General features: G+C 57.0%; 1 protein-coding gene across 1 annotated transcript in view; it reads left to right on the top strand.

Annotated features, from left to right (window-relative positions):
• Positions 1 to 1134: 1134 nt before the first annotated feature.
• The window catches only part of LOC115641344 (SPARC-related modular calcium-binding protein 1-like), a 28187-nt gene continuing 12645 nt past the window's right edge, over positions 1135 to 16676 (top strand). The window contains exon 1 of the mRNA XM_030544426.1: positions 1135 to 1277. Coding sequence (XP_030400286.1) covers positions 1194 to 1277 — 84 coding nt within the window. The 5' untranslated portion in view covers positions 1135 to 1193. The remainder of the gene's footprint in view (positions 1278 to 16676) is intronic.

Genomic DNA, 16676 nt, shown 5'->3' with positions numbered 1-16676 from the left:
TCCATTGACAGGAAGTTTTGTTTAAAACCAGGTGCAAAACTGAGATGTAGGATAAGAAACCCTTTAAAATCTACTGGGGGTTATCGATGTGTGACTTGGACAGATAGAATTTCTGTCTTTCTATCTATCTATCCCCCACACACCCTCTATCTGTCCCTATATCCACCCATCTATGGCTCTGGCCCGGTATCTGCACCCTGGGGAACTATAGTATAGACCCTTCCTACGTCAATGAACAGTTTGTCCATGGCTGTAGCTCATCCACCTACCTCAGAGGCAGTAGCAAGGTGGATGGAAGAATTTTTCAGCCGACGTGACCTCATCTACAACGCCAAGGAGGTCGACCGAACTACGGAGTTTTCCACCTCCCTGAGTTTTGGAGCTAGGCTGATCTTGTTTTTAGGAGTAGCCGAGGCCTAACTTGGACAACGCAAACAGCCAGCGTTAGTCCGGTTCCTCCATGAGCTATGGAAAGGCTGCGGAGTCCTGGCCTGGGTCGCCCCAGGAGAAGCCCTCTTGGGGATGGGCTGCCGGGCAAGCGGGCTGCTCTGCGCTAGCTTCGCCACCCTCCAGGCCCTGATTAGTTGTATGTATTTGTATCACAGCTGCGCTTAGGGGGCCGAGTCATAGCCCGGGGTCCGGCTGTGCTATCTAGCCACGGCTAAGCAGCCCCCCTTCGACCTGCCACCCTGCCTCCTCCTGGAGCTTGGTCTCCACTTCAGAATGACCCCAGCCTCGCTCAGGGCTGAGAAAAACGCTGTCCCCTGAGCGCTGGGGATAGGGTTAGACGTGACCACAAGGGCCACCTAACCTCGCCCGCCTTGGCTGGCTAATCTCCTGGGACCCACCCCGCTGCAAGCCAAATCCCTGCCGGGGTGGCCCTTAAACCCTGTCCCGCTGCCACTGTTGTGAGGGGCATTAAACTCCCCAGGCCTTGGGGGGGGGGAATCAGGCGCTGCGGGAGCCTCCTGGGGGGAGCGAGGTAAGTTCCCCCCAAGGTGGGTGGAGGAGGTGGGCGTGGCTTGCACAGAAGGGGGCGTGGCTCCTCCCCCAGCTGTTGTTGCCCGATGACTCCACGTGGCTGGCGGAGCGGCTGGAGCGCCCTGACATGCGGGGCGGGGGGTGGGGGATCGCTCCGGCTTTATAAACCCGGCGCTGGGGCGCTGCCTCTGGGATTTGCCTCGCCCCGAGCCATGTCCTGCCTCTGCTGGGGGCTGCTGCTGCTGCTCCTGGGCGGCCCCGCGCTGGCGGCCCCTTTGCGATGGGACAGATCCCCGGTAAGGTGATCCAGGGTAGCGGAGAGAGGCGTGTGGTAGGGGACTGGCTCTCGGGGGCAGAGAGTGTGGGAGAGGGCGTAGGATGAGGGGCTGGCTCTGGGGGGCAGAGAGTGTGGGAGGGTATGGTATGAGGGGCTGGCTCTGGGGGGCAGAGTGTGTGAGAGGGCATGATATGAGGGGCTGGCTCTGGGGGGAGAGGATAGGTGGTAAGGACATGGGAATTGGGGAGGGGCTGGCTCTGGGGGGCAGAGCGTGTGGGAGAGGGCATGGGATGAGGGGCTGGTGCTATCGGAGGAGAGGAGTGTGGGAAGGATCTTGGAGTGGGAAGAGAGTAGGGGATTGGCAGGAGAGAGCATGGGGGTAGGGGGCTAGGGGCTAGCCATGAGGGGAGCATGGTTGTGGGGCTAGAGGTGGGTTCTGGCTATGAGGCAGTGGAGGGCTATAGGGAGCGGGCTGGGGCTAGCTGTGGGGTAACATGGTTGTGGGGCTAGAGGTGGGTTCTGGCTATGGGGCAGTGGAGGGCTATAGGGAGCTGGGTGAGGGGCTTGTCGTAGCTGTGGGTGGCCTGTGCTTTAAGTACTAGAGTTCAGTCTCAGGGAGCTGCTTTGCTGGCTGCTCTGGAGGGGAGGGGTCTGCTGGGGGCTCCCCTCCAGGTGGGTTGGCGCGCTGAGCGGGTCGGGCTGGGGCCGTGTCCCATGCGTGGGGCTGGGCAGACCCTGGCAGAAGAGGATCGAAGCTGCAAGGGAATGGGACTGGAGCGGGGTCAGCCTGGACGGGGCGTTGAGTTGCCCAGAGGCCTGGGCCAGCCTTGCTCCTGGGGGTGCCGAAAGCCGGTGAAAGCACCTGTGACCCCCCCAGGGAGGATGGAAGCCCACCGGTGGTGGGTAGCTGCTGTTCCTTCAAGCTGGGGGACACTGCCCGGAGGCGTGTGGGGCGGGGGCAGCCGCTTCCTGAGGGGCTTTAAAGGGGAAAAAAAATCTGATCACCTCTCTCAATAGTCCAGCTCCCTGTTCCCGAACATCACCCCGATTGCCTGCAAAAGCAACCCCAGCCGATCTTAGGTCCATCCTCTTCCCCCCCACCACCCCAATTCAGCTCCTCCTACAGGTCCCTGGGTTTTGCAAGGTTAGGGCTGCCAAGTGGTTTTCTCTTTTGGGATGCTGGGTGAGCACTGTTTTCAGCTTGTGGGGTTCAGAGGGATCTGTGGAAACACTGTGTCTCCTGTGTCTGTAATTTTCACTCCGTGCAGCTGAAGAAGTGGGGTTTTTTCCCACAAAAGCTCATGCCCAAATAAATCGGTTAGTCTTTAAGATGCCACCGGACTCCTCCTTGTTTTTGTGGATACAGACTCACACGACTACCCCTCTGGTACTTAATAAGGGAGTTAGAGCAGGAATGGGGGAGCCAGGACTCCTGGGTTCACTGCCAGCTCTGTGACATAGGACAAGTCGCTTTGGCTCTCTGTGCCTCAGTTTCCCTTTCTACAAAATAAGGTGCATTTTTTTGTTTGTTTTTTAACCTATCCCCTGGGAAGAGAATGGGTGCAGGCAGATGATTTAGTTGGGGTTGGTCCTGCTTTGAGCAGGGGTTGGACTAGATACCTCCTGAGGTCCCTTCCAACCCTGATCTTCTATGATAAGCCTGAATGCTCCTCTAAGGGCTTGGAGATGCTCGTGCGGAAGGGGGTGGCTGTTGGCACTTGTGGTCGCAGAGCCGTGACCCGGGAGCTCCTGCCGCGTGCTGAGGCTGAGTGGCCGGACGTGCCTGGAGATGGCCATCCAGGCCTTGAAGTAATCGGCTTCTGAATCGGCCTTGCAGAAAGCGTGTTGGGTGAGACGCTGGCTGTGCTTTGCCCCCTCTGGTTTTTGGAAGGAGAAGCTAGGAAACTCCCCAGCACAGAGCAAGCCGCTGCACTTGGGAAGAAATCTCCCTGATCTTTCCCATTGGGAGAGCCCTTATCTAGCTGCCTGTGCCCCCCCGCCCCCAGGGGCTGATTTTACAAGCGTGGGTTCCTGAGCATGCTGCTGTTAAAACCAGAGCAAAACTCCTAGCCAGTGGGGTGACCCCTGGTGGGATTCAGCGCTTTTAAATCTGAAGTTTGAAGGATCTAGTAACTCGCCCCCTCACTTGAAACCAGATCTTGAATCTCTCTTGCTCAAGTCTTGGTTCTGCCGTCGGCTCTCTGTGGCCTGGTGGGGGAGTCGTTTAGTCGTTGTGCCTCGATTTCCCCACCTGTCAGAAGAGGGCTGCCCTTGCTACTTAGATGGAAAGACCTTCAGGGCAAGGACAGTCTTGCTATGTGTCTGTGCAGCACCTGTGGGGGGAGGGTGGCTGATTTCGGTCGGGGACTGCGCAGCACCCGGTGTGAGAGAGCGGGGCTGGGGTGATCGGTAGGTGCTGCTGGAGTGTGACTGATTGAGATTGGATCTGTGGAAATAGGGATGCAGGAAGGGCAGGGCCTTCCAACTCTTAAACTGCAGCTCGAGTGGGAGAAGGGGCCCTGTATAAAAAAATATTCTCTTGCTTTGCCTGTGGGATCTGAGAGTTAAGCTGGCTCTGTTCTGGCCGGCTCCCGGAGCTCTAGTGCCCTATTCTGTTGCTGTGAGGCCGACTAGAACCCAGCTCCTCTTAAAAGCAGCAGAGAATCCTGTGGCACCTTATAGACTAACAGACGTTTTGGAGCATGAGCTTTCGTGGGTGAATACCTACTTCGTCAGACGTGCATCTGACGAAGTGGGTATTCGCCCACAAAAACTCATGCTCCAAAACGTCTGTTAGTCTATAAAGTGCCACAGGATTCTCTGCTTCTTTTACAGATCCAGACTAACACGGCTCCCCCTCTGATACTCAGCTCCTCTTAGGCCCTCTTTGGCTTTGCTGGGCTCCAATTGTGGCTCAGACTGTGCCCGGGAGCCCCCGTTGTACAGGGTGCTGCACGAACTCCTAGTCAGCATCCCTGCGTCAAGGCGCTCACAGCTTTGATGAAGAGTAGGATGGGGAACTGAGGCACGGAGCTGGTAAGAGATTTGACCGCAGTTGCCTGGCAGGTCAGCTACAGAGCTGAAACTGAGAACCCAGGCTTCCCGAGCCAAGGATCTAACCACTAGACCATACTGCATTAAGGAGGGGAGAGAGAGAGAGTGTGTGTGTGTGTGTGTGTGTGTGTGTGTGTGTGTGTGTGTGTGTGAGAGAGAGAGAGAGAGACATTTGGGGCAGAGTTTCCCTCTAGCAGCTAGTCTACAGTGGCTAAAAGCCTACTACTGCACCTGGCTAGGGGAGTCTCTCTTCAAGCAGCACCAGCTCGGTTCTCTACCACGGGAGCTGAAGATCCTGGGTTCAAATCCTGCTCCCTGCCTATGGTAGATGACTGTGTAGCATGTTAACATCAAGCCCTTGTTCTATTCCGTGGGGGCTGGAATTGCTCCCTTGGGATGATCCTTGAGAACTGGGGCATTGTGGCTAAGTCTAGGAAGCCCTTTGGGGGTAGGTGGGAGCTAGGTCTCCTAAAACCTTTTCTAGCTTGTTCTCAGCTGCATGGACGGGGGGCAGAACTATAGACTCAGCTCACCACCACCCTCGGTTGCATGTCACCTTCCTATTCTGGGGGTGTATCAAATGTTGCAGTTCTGGCAGCGTGAGGGGTGAATTGACTCTGGCCATGGGAACCGCCCGGTGGGACCAGCTACGATGAGATGAGTCTTGAGCTTCTGCTTTGTGTCTGTCCACCAACAGACACCACAGGGTGACTCTCGAGGCTGGGTAACGGCCTGGATCGGATGGGGCGGACTGCAGAGCGGAAAGCGAGGCTCAGAATGAGCCAGCATGGGCTGGATGTGGGGGGTAGAAAAGACCCCGCCTAGTGGATTACAGCTGCATGGCTCTGGTGGCTCTCAAACTTTTTTACTAGCGACCCCTTTCACACAGCAAGTCTCTGAGTGCGACCCCCACATATAAATTAAAAACACTTGTTTATATATGTAACACCATTATAAATGCTGGAGGCAAAGCAGGGGTTGGGGTGGAGGCTGGCAGCTCGAGACCCCCCATATAATAACCTCATAACCCCCTGAGGGGTCCTGACCCCCAGTTTGAGAACCCCTGTTCTAGCATCTAGGTTGGCAAAAGCCGAACTGGCCGGTAAGCGAGGGCGGTGGGTGGAATGAGTTGGCTGGATCTCAGCCGAACACCCAGTGGTGGGCACCAGTTGGGCATATCAAGGCAGGCTCCCAGACAAATGAGAGTGGGGTGGTTTAACGAGGAAACCACAGTTTCTAAGCAACCAGCATGCAAAATAACCATGGGGGGGGGGGTGTTGTAACAGGGTGGAGGTTCCCCCAGAACCGTAGTGGGGTCATTGGACAGGAAGGTGCACTATGTCCCATAGCTTCAGGGAGGTTGCTTTGCACAGATCTGCCTGTGGTGCAAACTACTGGGGGGGTGGTGGTGTCCAGTGTCTGTATTTAGTGCCTGACCCAGCCTGTGTGGGTGCTGATGCACCTTCTAATTTTAATCACAGCTTCCCCGGCCCCATGCTGCCGTCATCCCTTCTTGGGCCTTGTATATATCAGCCTTAGTCAGCTGGGGACATGGCCAGCCCCTGCCCTGGAAAGTGATCAATACCGGCTGGGTTTGCTGGCTGGCGCGTGACCTTGACTCCCTGATGCAACAGGTGGCCCGGCTTTACCCATGCTAGAATATCAGCGCTGCCCAGGGTGGGCCAGAGAGCTCCCTGCCGACTGCATGGGGGGCTGGTGGAAGGGGCTGGATGGAGAGCTGACTCCCAAGAGATTGGTTTAGCTGCACGGCCCTTTCTGCATCTCTCCGCTTGTGGAGTTGTGTGCATGAGGGCCAGCTGCCTTTTGCACCTCTAAGGCCATTGGGGACAAACATTATCCGGTGCCGCTGCTGCTGCAACACACCAAATGCTCGAGTTGTCTGGCCAGATCCTGTGGCTGCAGGGCTGTGAGGAGGGGCTGAGCGGTGCTGGCTGGAAACTCTCCATCAGCATCCTTGGAGAAGAAAATGCCACTTTCATGGAAATTGACGTCTTTCTGATCCTGTCAGTTTCATCTCTTTTGTTGCATTTTTCGGTGGGGGGGGGAGGGAACAAAAGGAGCGTGTCAGTAATCTCAGAACATCCTGTTTTGACAATTTGGAGACGGAATATTTTTATTTTTTGCCCTTTCAAAACAATTCATTTTTTAAAAAATATTTTGTTAAAAGATTGTTTAAAGGTCAAAATTGGAACAAAACACTTGGACCCAAAATGAATGGGGTGGGTTTTTTTTTCAGGTTTTTTGTTTGTTTCAGAGGAACTTTTTTCTGCTTTGTCTCAGAACAGAACGATTTGAAATCCCAGCATGTCCTGGGAAAGGGAAAATCCCATTTCTACACAGCTGTTACTGAGGTCCCACCTGGCAATCACTGAACCTTCCAAAACATGGGGGCAGGGGGATGTCGCAGCTAAACCCATGTCATGCTGCTGCAGGTAGCTTCATTCCTAGTAGGGCTGGCAGGGACCTCGAGAGGTATCTAGTCCAGTCCCCTGGACTAGATACCTGGACCATCCCTGACAGGTGTTTGTCCAACCTGCTCTTAAAAATCCCCAATGATGGAGATTCCACAACCTTCCTAGGCAATTTATTCCAGTGCTTGACCACCCTGACAGTTAGGGAGTTTTTCCTAATGTCCAACTTAAACCTCCCTTGCCGCAGTTTAAGCCCATTGCTTCTTGTCCTGTCCTCAGAGATTAAGGAGAATAATTTCCACCCCTCATCTTTGTAACAACCATTTATGTACTTGAGAACTGTCCTCATGCAGTCTGAGGTCTTCAAACCACAATTTGAGGACTTCAGTAACTCAGACATAGGTCAGGGGTTTGTTACAGGAGTGGGTGGGTGAGATTCTGTGGCCTGCATTGTGCAGGTCAGACTAGATGATCCTAATGGTCCCTTCTGACCTTAAAGTCTGAATCTGAGTCTATGTCCTCAGCCTCTGTCTTCTCTTCCTCACTCTTATTTTTACATGAGAGGTCGCCACGGATGAAAAGTGAGTTGAGCTAGTTTTATTAAGGCTGGAAGCCTTAATAGGAGGCTCCCTCAGTAATGAGGGAGGGACCTTAATTATGTGGCTAAAGACGTCCAAAAAACGGGTTCCTAAAATTAGAACTGGCTGGGGAATGTTTCAATGAAAATTGTGGGCAAAAAGCCCCCACAAAAGCAGCTTTATTGAGAGTGGGGCTGTTCCTGTGGGCAGGAACAGCCCACAGGAACAGCCCCACTCTCAATTTCCTGACTTGATGGTGAGAATTTTGAAATGGTCAGAACAGGACTTTTTGTTTCAGAAGTTTCCCGGTTTGGGTCTTAGTGCCAAACAACTTTGGGTTTTGAAACTTAACTTTGGTTAACTTTAAAAGGGCCAGAATCAAAATATTGGAGGAGCTGGAGAAACGTTTTGATTCACCTCCACGCTGACTCCAAGGGAATCCTTCAGTTTTGTTTGGTTTTGTGCGTGAATTTGATTCCCCACCTCACCCCCAAAATCTCAAATTTTCATAGAATTTCCTTCCCTTCACTCCCCAGCTCTACCTCAGTCTGGATGCACAGGTCGCTATTTAGGCTCCTACAGAACAAGTTTGACCATCAAGCTGTTTTTCTCCTCCTAACACTTTACCTAGGCCTCTGTCTCTAGGCCCTTCTTCCTGAAAATCTCTCCTCCTCCATCTCCACTTCTTCATGCGGGGGGATTGGAAAGGGGGTGTGTGGGGGGAGGGGGAAACCGGGGCTGCTTCCCATGCTGGGTCCCCACAGCACAGAACTCCAAGTGTCCCGCTCTCTGGCTCACCTGCATCCTCGGTTCCTCCTCCACCCGTCTCTGTAGCAGGAGCCTGAGCCAGGTGTGCTGCCTGGGGCCTTGTCTCCTCCTGATGGGAACTTGAATTGGGATCAAGGCCCCTCCAGCAGTTTCTTCACGTCTCCGGTTTGCTTTGGCAACAGGGAGCTGGTTGTCTTGGCACTGTGGGTTTCTGGGAGGAGATTCTCCCTTGGATTAGGTCTGGCCTGGGGATTTGCTGCACATGGGAACCATGTGGGGCTGGGGGAGATAGTCTCTAAGCAGACTGAGAGGGGCCGTTTATATGGCCGCTAGAGGGATTGGAGCAGGGGAGCATGCAAGGCAGGCATGGTGCTCGGTACTGTACGGACACGTGTAGGGGGACAGTCCCTGGCCCAAAGAACTCATGGTTTTGGCTAATGACAAAATGCAGTTGAGGGGATTGGGGGTAAAACCAAGTTAACCATCTTCCTGGCTTCTTAATCTGATGTTACCAGCCCCTAAGGTATGATCCTTAGTGTTTATATCCCTTGCTCTCAAGGTGTTTTACAAAGGCAGAAGGATCGTATTCTCCCCCTTTATAGAGTGGGGAAACTGAGGCATGGAGCAGGACAGGGTTTCACCTGTGGTTCCCCCAGCAGTGGAGCCAGGAATAGAACCCAGGTCTGCTGAGTCCCAGTCTAGTGCTCTTGCCAGTAGGCTGCCCTGCCTCCTCTAGCTTCCTCACCCCACCTGGGAGAGTGGTGCGTGCTGAGGGGGGAGGTGGCGATGCTAGTGTAGGGGTGCATCATGGGGGAGGTAACTCCACAACCACCCCTCCAAGGTCTCCTCCTGCCCCCTCGGGGGGGCTCTGAGGTACCAGGCCCTGAAAGCTTCCAACTGAGTTCATGGTAGCATCAGCTCTGCCCTCCACCACAGCTCTGTTTGCCCCCCGCTCCCCGAACGTAGCAGCAATGCAGCAGAGGTGACATAGCACAGATCAGCCCCTCCCCCCACGCATGCCCCAAGACCTGCACCCCCCTGTTTGCTCAATTCCCCCCCCCTCCCCCTCATGCCAATGCAGATCCAGCTGTCTCTGTAGGGCAGGGCAGGCAGAGCTCAGGGTGGGGTTGGAATCAGGAAATAATCAGGGATTTTTTTCCCCCATCCCACTCCCCCCCCGCCCATTTCCAGGCAGAATCCTACTCTGTACAGGCTGTGGGAACCCACCCAGGTACTGCTGCCCATGGGCAATGAACGCGTTGTCCCAGGACCCGGGCCAAGGAGCAAGAGCAGCATGTGAAGGGGAAACGCCAGACAGACATCGAGCCGCCCCTGGGCTCGCTCTCCTCAGGTGTGGGAGGGCCTTTAATTGATTTAAAAGGCAGATTGTGCCAGGGAAATCAGGGTGGGGGGAAGGCAGGTCCGGTCCTTTCATTCCTCTTCCCGCATCCTTCCCAAATTGGGAGGGGTCAGGCTGAGGACCTGGTAAAGGGGAATCTCTCTGGCCAGAGTCCCATTTCACTGGAGCAGAGAGGGACACCTTCCATCTCCAACCTCCTGCTCTGATCGTGGTGAACCCAGTGCTGGTGAAAGAGACAGAACTTTGAGCAGCTGGTTTCTGGCCCTCATGGCACCAGAGAAGCTTCCACATGTCTCCCGGGGTGCAGCTCCGTCTTCCTGAGTCTGTAGGCAGCCCCAGTGCCTCTGCAGGTCCTCAGCGCATCTGCTGGTCAACGCCAGCCGACCCAGTTCTTTGGCAGCATCTCTGGGGCTGGGAAGAATTGGATCCGGTGCTCACTGCATGAGGGAACAGTCTCTGAGGAGCAGTGGGGTACGTGGGACTGGGAGCTAGAAATGCAAGCTGGGGTGGGGTAGCCTAGCAGGAAGGGACCCCTCCTCTTCCGCCTGTCACATTTCACAGGCTTTGGAATAGCCTGACGGAGCTCTGCTGGAGGCAGGGGCACGTGGATTAGTAACTAGGTGAAAGCACAGGTAGCTATTGGGTGGGGGGAGCCATGCTAGGCCAGCCCTGGGCTCTCCCACCCCACCTCACCCCTGTACAGCTCTGCCTGCGTCCCTTGGTCCTGGCCCTGCTAGCCCAGCCCTGGGATCCCCCCTCAAACTCTGTAGCATCCCCTTCCCTGTCCCTGTTGCACCGGGGAGGGGAAGGCTGGAGCTTTGGCTCTGAGTCACCTGATTATTAATAATCTAGTCTCCCCTTCATTACTTAAAAGCCTCTTTTGGGCAGAAATCCTGAGGGGGGGCCGCAGAAGGAAGGGGTCTGTGATCTCATCTTCAAGACTGAGTCAATTTCAGCCCCATGGATTATTTCCCCCCTGCCTCTTTTCCCTTCTCAGTCTAAGGGCCCCCTTCATCGGCCTGGCCCAGTCGTAGCGCCGGCCTTATACAGCGAAGGCTCTTGTTGTCTGAAGGGCGGGGGGAAGGAAGCCGGGGGGGGGCATGTGGCAGGTACACAATGGCCCTTTGACTCGGTGGCAAGGGCTGAGCCGGGAGCGCATCACTATACCACCAGAGGCCCTAACAAATTACCCCTGGCTGACAGCTGCATGGGCCTGTCTGTGTGCGTTGGCAGGCGCCGGCGGCCGGCAGGCAGGCGCAGGGGGGGAATCAGCGGGAGTCTCGGGGGCGGACACGGCCCTGAGATGGATGGGGCTGGCTTGCCAGGGCCCTGAGTGCGTGGCGGGTGTCTGCCAGCAGCTGGCCAGACGCACACGCCTTGCAGCAGGAGGGGGTACGCTCCCTGGGGGGCGTCCGTCCGCCCTGCTGCAGGGATGGAGTGGAGGTGGGAAGAGGAATCTGACCAGATATTGGTGTTTAAGGGTATTGCTCTCGAGGGCCAAGCTCCGCAGTCCCCTGGGGGTTGGACCAGCCCATCAGGGGGCAGTGCTGTCTCCTGGCCATGGCTGGGGAGTGTTGATGCAGCTGAGTCTGGGGGGGGAACATGGGGTGCGGTCTCTGGCTCCAGCTGCCAGAATTAACCTCCAGGTGAGAACTGCCCTGAGCGACCCTTGATGAAAAGACAATAACTCAGCGGAGCAGGTTTCCCAGCTAAACGGTAATGCAGCCCAACAGCCGATTATTAATAAACCGCTTGGAGCCTGACTTATTTGTGGGGGTTACAATCGGGGCTGGAGCCCTTGCCTGAGAGCGGGGAGGGGCTCCCCCATTGCATCAGGGGGCTGCCCCAACTGCTCACAGTCTAACTAGACAAAGTCAGGATCATTATCCTCATATTACATCTGGGGAAACTGAGGCACATAGCTGGGTCTGGAATCTGGCACTCTTGGATCACAGCCCAGAGCCTTCACCCCTGGACCACAGAGGAAGCCACGAAGCCTCGTATCAGGCGCTTTGACTCCAGTTCTTCCACTAAATGTGCCCATCCTAAGGCCAGGTCCACAAACCAGGCAGTGGACAGCCAGTCCCCCAGCCCGTGGGTGAGATAAGTGCTGCAGGGCTCGCCATTAGTTCATGCGTTTCCTCCCCCAACCCCTTCCTGAGGCTGAGGAGGAGAGGATGCTTTGGGGGGTGGGCAGGTGGGGGCAATGGTGGACTGCTTGGAAGCAGTGCACGGGTGGCATTGCCCACCCCAAATGTTCCAAAATCATGAAGCAGGCTCCCCCCCAAATCCCGAGATTGGCTTTAAAATCATGAGATCTACCGATGACAGATGGGTTTTGGTTTTTTGTAATTTCCTTTCTGCATTCTGAGCCTTTAGGGGGCCCTGGGGCCGCATTTTGAAGCTTTCTCTGCAGTCACGAAGGCTAGAAACTTACGATTTCTTTAAGAACGAAGGCTGAGATCCTCACACATCCACCTGACTCCAGGAGCTGGGGCTTTAAGGAAAATGATAGTTCACAGGAGAGTCGTGACAAAATCATGAGTTGTCAACACTGCAGTGGGGCTGGGGCTGGGGCTGGGAATGTGGGGTTGGAGGGACCCACAGGTCTGATGGGGAGCAGCTGTTAGGCTGGTTGGATCACATACCATGGGTCTGGTGTGGTTCGGGGTCGGGGGTGGATGTGGAGCTAGAAGGGCCCATGTGGTCTGAGGAAGAGCTGTGATCTCCCATGCCTGGGCCGTCGGGTTGGGTGCAGAGGGGTGCCTGGTGCTGGTGGTTAGGTAAGGAAAGTCAAGGGGGTGGAAGGAACCCACCTGCCCAGGCTGGGATATACAGCATCCCCCTTGCAGCCCTCCTGTCCCCGGGCCTGGCTGGGTCATGGGGGCAGGGATTGCCAGGGGCTGCTACTTTCATCCTGCCAGTCAGGGTTCACTGGAGCCGCAGCCTGGGGCGGAGTAAATAAACCCTGGGGGTTCTACTCCCACATGGTCTTTGTAACCGCAGAGCAGCTGCCAGGAAAAGCGAGTGCCGGCACCGGCCCCGAGCCGTACCGGGAGCCGTCGGGTTGGCTTTCTTGCCTTGGCTCCCACGTAGGGAGCCCATGTCCCTCTGAGGAGCAGCCTGCAGGGCTGTATTCCTGTCTGTGTGCATGTGGGCCAGCTTCACCCAATGCAGCTGCCTCTGGCGTGGAGCAGCTGTTTGTACTGGGGCCCCTCAGCCAGTGCTGAGATGCAGCTGCCTCTGGGGTGGGGCAGCTGTTTGTACTAGGGTCCCTCAGCCAGTGCTGAGATGCAGCTGCCTCTGGGGTGGGGCAGCTGTTTGTACTAGGGTCCCTCAGCCAGTGCTGAGATGCAGCTGCCTCTGGGGTGGGGCAGCTGTTTGTACTGGGGTCCCTCAGCCAGTGCTGAGATGCAGCTGCCTCTGGGGTGGGTCAGCTGTTTGTACTGGGGTCCCTCAGCCAGTGCTGAGATGCAGCTGCCTCTGGGGTGGGGCAGCTGTTTGTACTAGGGTCCCTCAGCCAGTGCTGAGATGCAGCTGCCTCTGGGGTGGGGTAGCTGTTTGTACTAGGGTCCCTCAGCCAGTGCTGAGATGCAGCTGCCTCTGGGGTGGGGCAGCTGTTTCTGCAGCAAACCCCCCCCCCCCGCACTACGACAAGGGATGGTGGGAGTCAGGACTCCTGGGTTCCCTGGTGAGTGACAGAGTCAGGAGCTCTCCTTCCCTTCCCCTGCTGTAGAGGACCCCTGATACCTTCCCCCCACCCACAAAGCACCGAGACTACACGCCTGGAGGAAGTCACAAGCCACCCTTCTGGTGGGAGTGGGGGTGGATGGACTAAGCTGATGTCATCACACCCCCCCCCACTCCCTCTGCTGCGTGCTTGTGAAGGGGGAGGCAGGGCCCGGCAGCCTTGGGGCTCATTTCCAGTTTCTTTCTTCTGTTCCTAAATCGCATGCTTCAGGGCTTCTACTGGCCAGGGTCAGGAAGGGATTCCCCCCCACCACCATGTGTTCTGGGAGGTTTGGGATTTTTTTGTTTAAATCTCCTTCCTCTGAACCAGCAGGGATGGCCCCGGCTGGGGAAGGGGCACTAGACAGAGTGAACTGAGGTGGCCCCGATTGTTCCGTCTCTCGCAGGCGCTTGCCTGGCTGGTTCTAGCTCATGTGCTCAGGGTCTAACTGATCGCCAGAAGGAATTCCCCCGCCTCAGCTCGGAGCGGCAGGAACCCTGATGGGGTTTCACCTTCCTCTGCAGCAGGGAGGGCGGGTCACTTGCTGGGATTACCTGTGGTTGATCTAACTTCCCTGCCATTGGCGGGGCAGGGGAGGGTCTCGGGTGCCAGTGCCCCTCAATCTCTCCTGTTCTTTGCCTGGGGCCAACGGCCGTCGTGTCTGCTAGGGGCTGGGATGCTTTGGTCTCAGTGGGGTAGTTGGTGGCCTGGGATACACAGCTTGGACGAGCTGCCTGAAGAGTGGGGGGCCTGCCTGCGAGCAGCTGTATAGTGGAGGGTGGGGAGCTTCCCTCATTAATGACATGTCTCCCCCCCGTGACTTTAATACCACGCTGGCTATGTATGTGTGTCATGTCCCCTCTAGAGGCTGGAGCCAGCAGCGCTCACCTCAGACCCTCTGTGGCATATTTGGGGGGGACACAAAGGGAAAGTGAATTCTCGGAGAGGGGTGGTGGCAGGGCATTGAGCTGGGATCAGGAGGCCCGGTCCATGACTAGTGTCTGTGTGTGGTTTGGGGGGCGTGGCACTCTATAGCCGGGTTCTTCTAGCATGCCCATCACCATGGCCTCTGAGCTGCTACCAGCCTCACGTCCACCAGCAGCCTGTGGTGACTAGCATCTGCTGTGTGGGAGCCGGAGGGGAGCAGAGACTCAGCCAGGGATGGACTTGCAGCTGGGGGGAGTGGAGGCCACTCGGGGGGCCAGTCCGTGCCAGCTGTCCCAGCTCCTAGCGGGGTGGGGGACACGTCTCGTGGAGAGGCGGGAGGAGTGATGTCACGTCTGTGCAGCTAAGAGACGCCTTTGATGGAAAGAGATGATGGGTGTATTTATTAAAGGGGGGGGCCCTCGGTTGGTGTCCTGTTTGCAGCGGGCTGGGGGGTGCCGCTGGCCTGGGGCCGTGAGGGTTTGGGAGCTTCGGCCAGTTTGCCCCCACCCACCCCCACCAGTTGATGTCACCGTCCCATCATTCTGTCAACAGCTTTGCCCTTCACACAGCAGCCAGGGCAGCGCCTGGCCTTGGCGCCTGCCCCCCACTTCCCATGCCAACACCCGCGGCCCTGCAGGATCCCAGCCCCTTGGCGCCAGGGGGAGGCCCTGGCTGGGCAGGGTGGGGATCGTGGCCCAGGAGCATGGAGGCTGCTGGTCTGTGTGGGGAGCAGGTATAGCACCCGGAGCATGCCAGGGCCTGAGGGCAGAATTCAGCCTCTCTGCCGGCAGCCCCCGTTCGCGTGGACAACACCGGGTGTTGCAGGGGGCTGGGAACTGGGCGGCCGATCAGGCAGGCAGCCTGGAAGCACAGGCCTCTGTATTTCCAAGTGGCCCCATTGCCATGCAAGACTCCCTACTCCCTCCCCCCCACCCCCCCCAAGTGCCTCTTATCTGCTTCTGGCAAAGGGCAGCAGCAGGGCTTGGGTCGGGGTGCAGCGAAGCCAGGGGTGGAATTGCAGGGGGCTGCGGGTCAGGACTGAGGGGCACCAGCAGAGCTGGGGAGGGGGGAAGCTGCAGGGTGGAATTGCAGGGGGCTGTGTGTGCACTGGCTGGGGCGCCCGCCTGAGATCATACCCCTGCTCTGCCACAGACTCCCTGTGTGAGCTTGGGCAGGTCTCTTAGCCACTCCTTGCCTCAATTTCCCCCTCTGTACACTGGGGACAACAGCCCTGGGAGGAGCTCAGATACTTCAATAATGGAGGCCGGACATGTGCCTCAGAGCTTCTTGGGTGACCCCCCCCCACTAACAGCTGCCTTTGCCCCCTGCAGTGGGGTGATAGGATGGAAGGACTCCCACCCACTGTCCCCCCTGCTTCATCTCAATCTGCCGCTAGGGGTGTACAAGTCTATTGCTATTAGGTGTATTACGGTAGCACCTGGGGGCCTGACCTCTGACTGGGATGCCTAGGTGCTACCGTAATACATCTAAATGCACAGTGCCTAGCACAATGGGGGGTCCCAGGTCTCCTGTTGTGCCAGGCGCTGTCCATTTTTATTGCTGTGAGGTGTATTACAGTAGCACCTAGACACCCCAGTCACAGACTGGGCCCCCATATGCTCAGTGCTGTACATACCCTTGGAGTTGGGCATCCAGGATTGAGAGTGGAAACAATCAGGTCCCCCCCAAATCCTGGATTTTCTCTCTGTCCTGTCTCAAGAGCCTGCGTTGCTCTGTCAGTGACGGTCTCCGTTCCCGTGGGCCAGAGCAGTGTGTGAACTTATGGGGGGAGGGTCAAAGTTTACCTGGCTCCATGCCCTGTGAGCAGGGGCTCTGCCCCACTAACCCCTGGTCTGGCGCACCCCAAGACGGGATCGTGGCATGGACAAATTTCTTGCCATGGAATATCCTGCAGAGCCCAGCTCCTGAAATCTGGGGATTGAGGGGCATCAGTGGGGCAGGGGGATGCTCAGGGCAGGGATAGCAGGAGGCTGTGGGTCGGGTTGAGGGTTGGGTCCGTTGAGTGCCCAGGACTGGGATATCAGGGGATTGTGCATTGGTTTGAGCAGTGTCTATTGGGTGCCTAGGGTGGGGATAGCAGGGGGCTGTGGGTCAGGTTGAGGGGTATCTGTGGGGCACCCAGGGCTGGGATAGCAGGGGGCTGTGGGTCGGCTTGAGGGGCATCCATGGGGCATCCAGGGCTGGGATAGCAGGGGGCTGTGGGTCGGATTGAGGGGCATCCATGGGGCACCCAGGGCTGGGATAGCAGGGGGCTGTGGGTCGGGTTGAGGGGTATCTGTGGGGCACCCAGGGCTGGGGTAGCAGGGGGCTGTGGTTTGGGTTGAGGGGCATCCGAGGGGCACCTATGGCTGGGATAGCAGGGGGCTGTGGGTTGGGTTGAGAGGCATCAGAAAAGCTGGGGGGCAGAACTGGGATAGTCAGGGTGTCATGCATTCCCCCTTACATGAGTCCTTTACCATCACCCCACACCTCAGCCCCCATAACCACCCACCTGGAGAACTCCCGGTGGGGCAGCCACCCAGGGACCCCAGCTGAGCCAAGCCTGGGA

This window comes from Gopherus evgoodei, unplaced genomic scaffold (assembly GCF_007399415.2).
Source record: "Gopherus evgoodei ecotype Sinaloan lineage unplaced genomic scaffold, rGopEvg1_v1.p scaffold_34_arrow_ctg1, whole genome shotgun sequence".
Classification (NCBI taxonomy): Eukaryota; Metazoa; Chordata; order Testudines; family Testudinidae; genus Gopherus; species Gopherus evgoodei.
The sequence above is the reverse complement of the archived record's forward strand: the minus strand, read 5'-3'. Positions and strand labels throughout refer to the sequence as shown.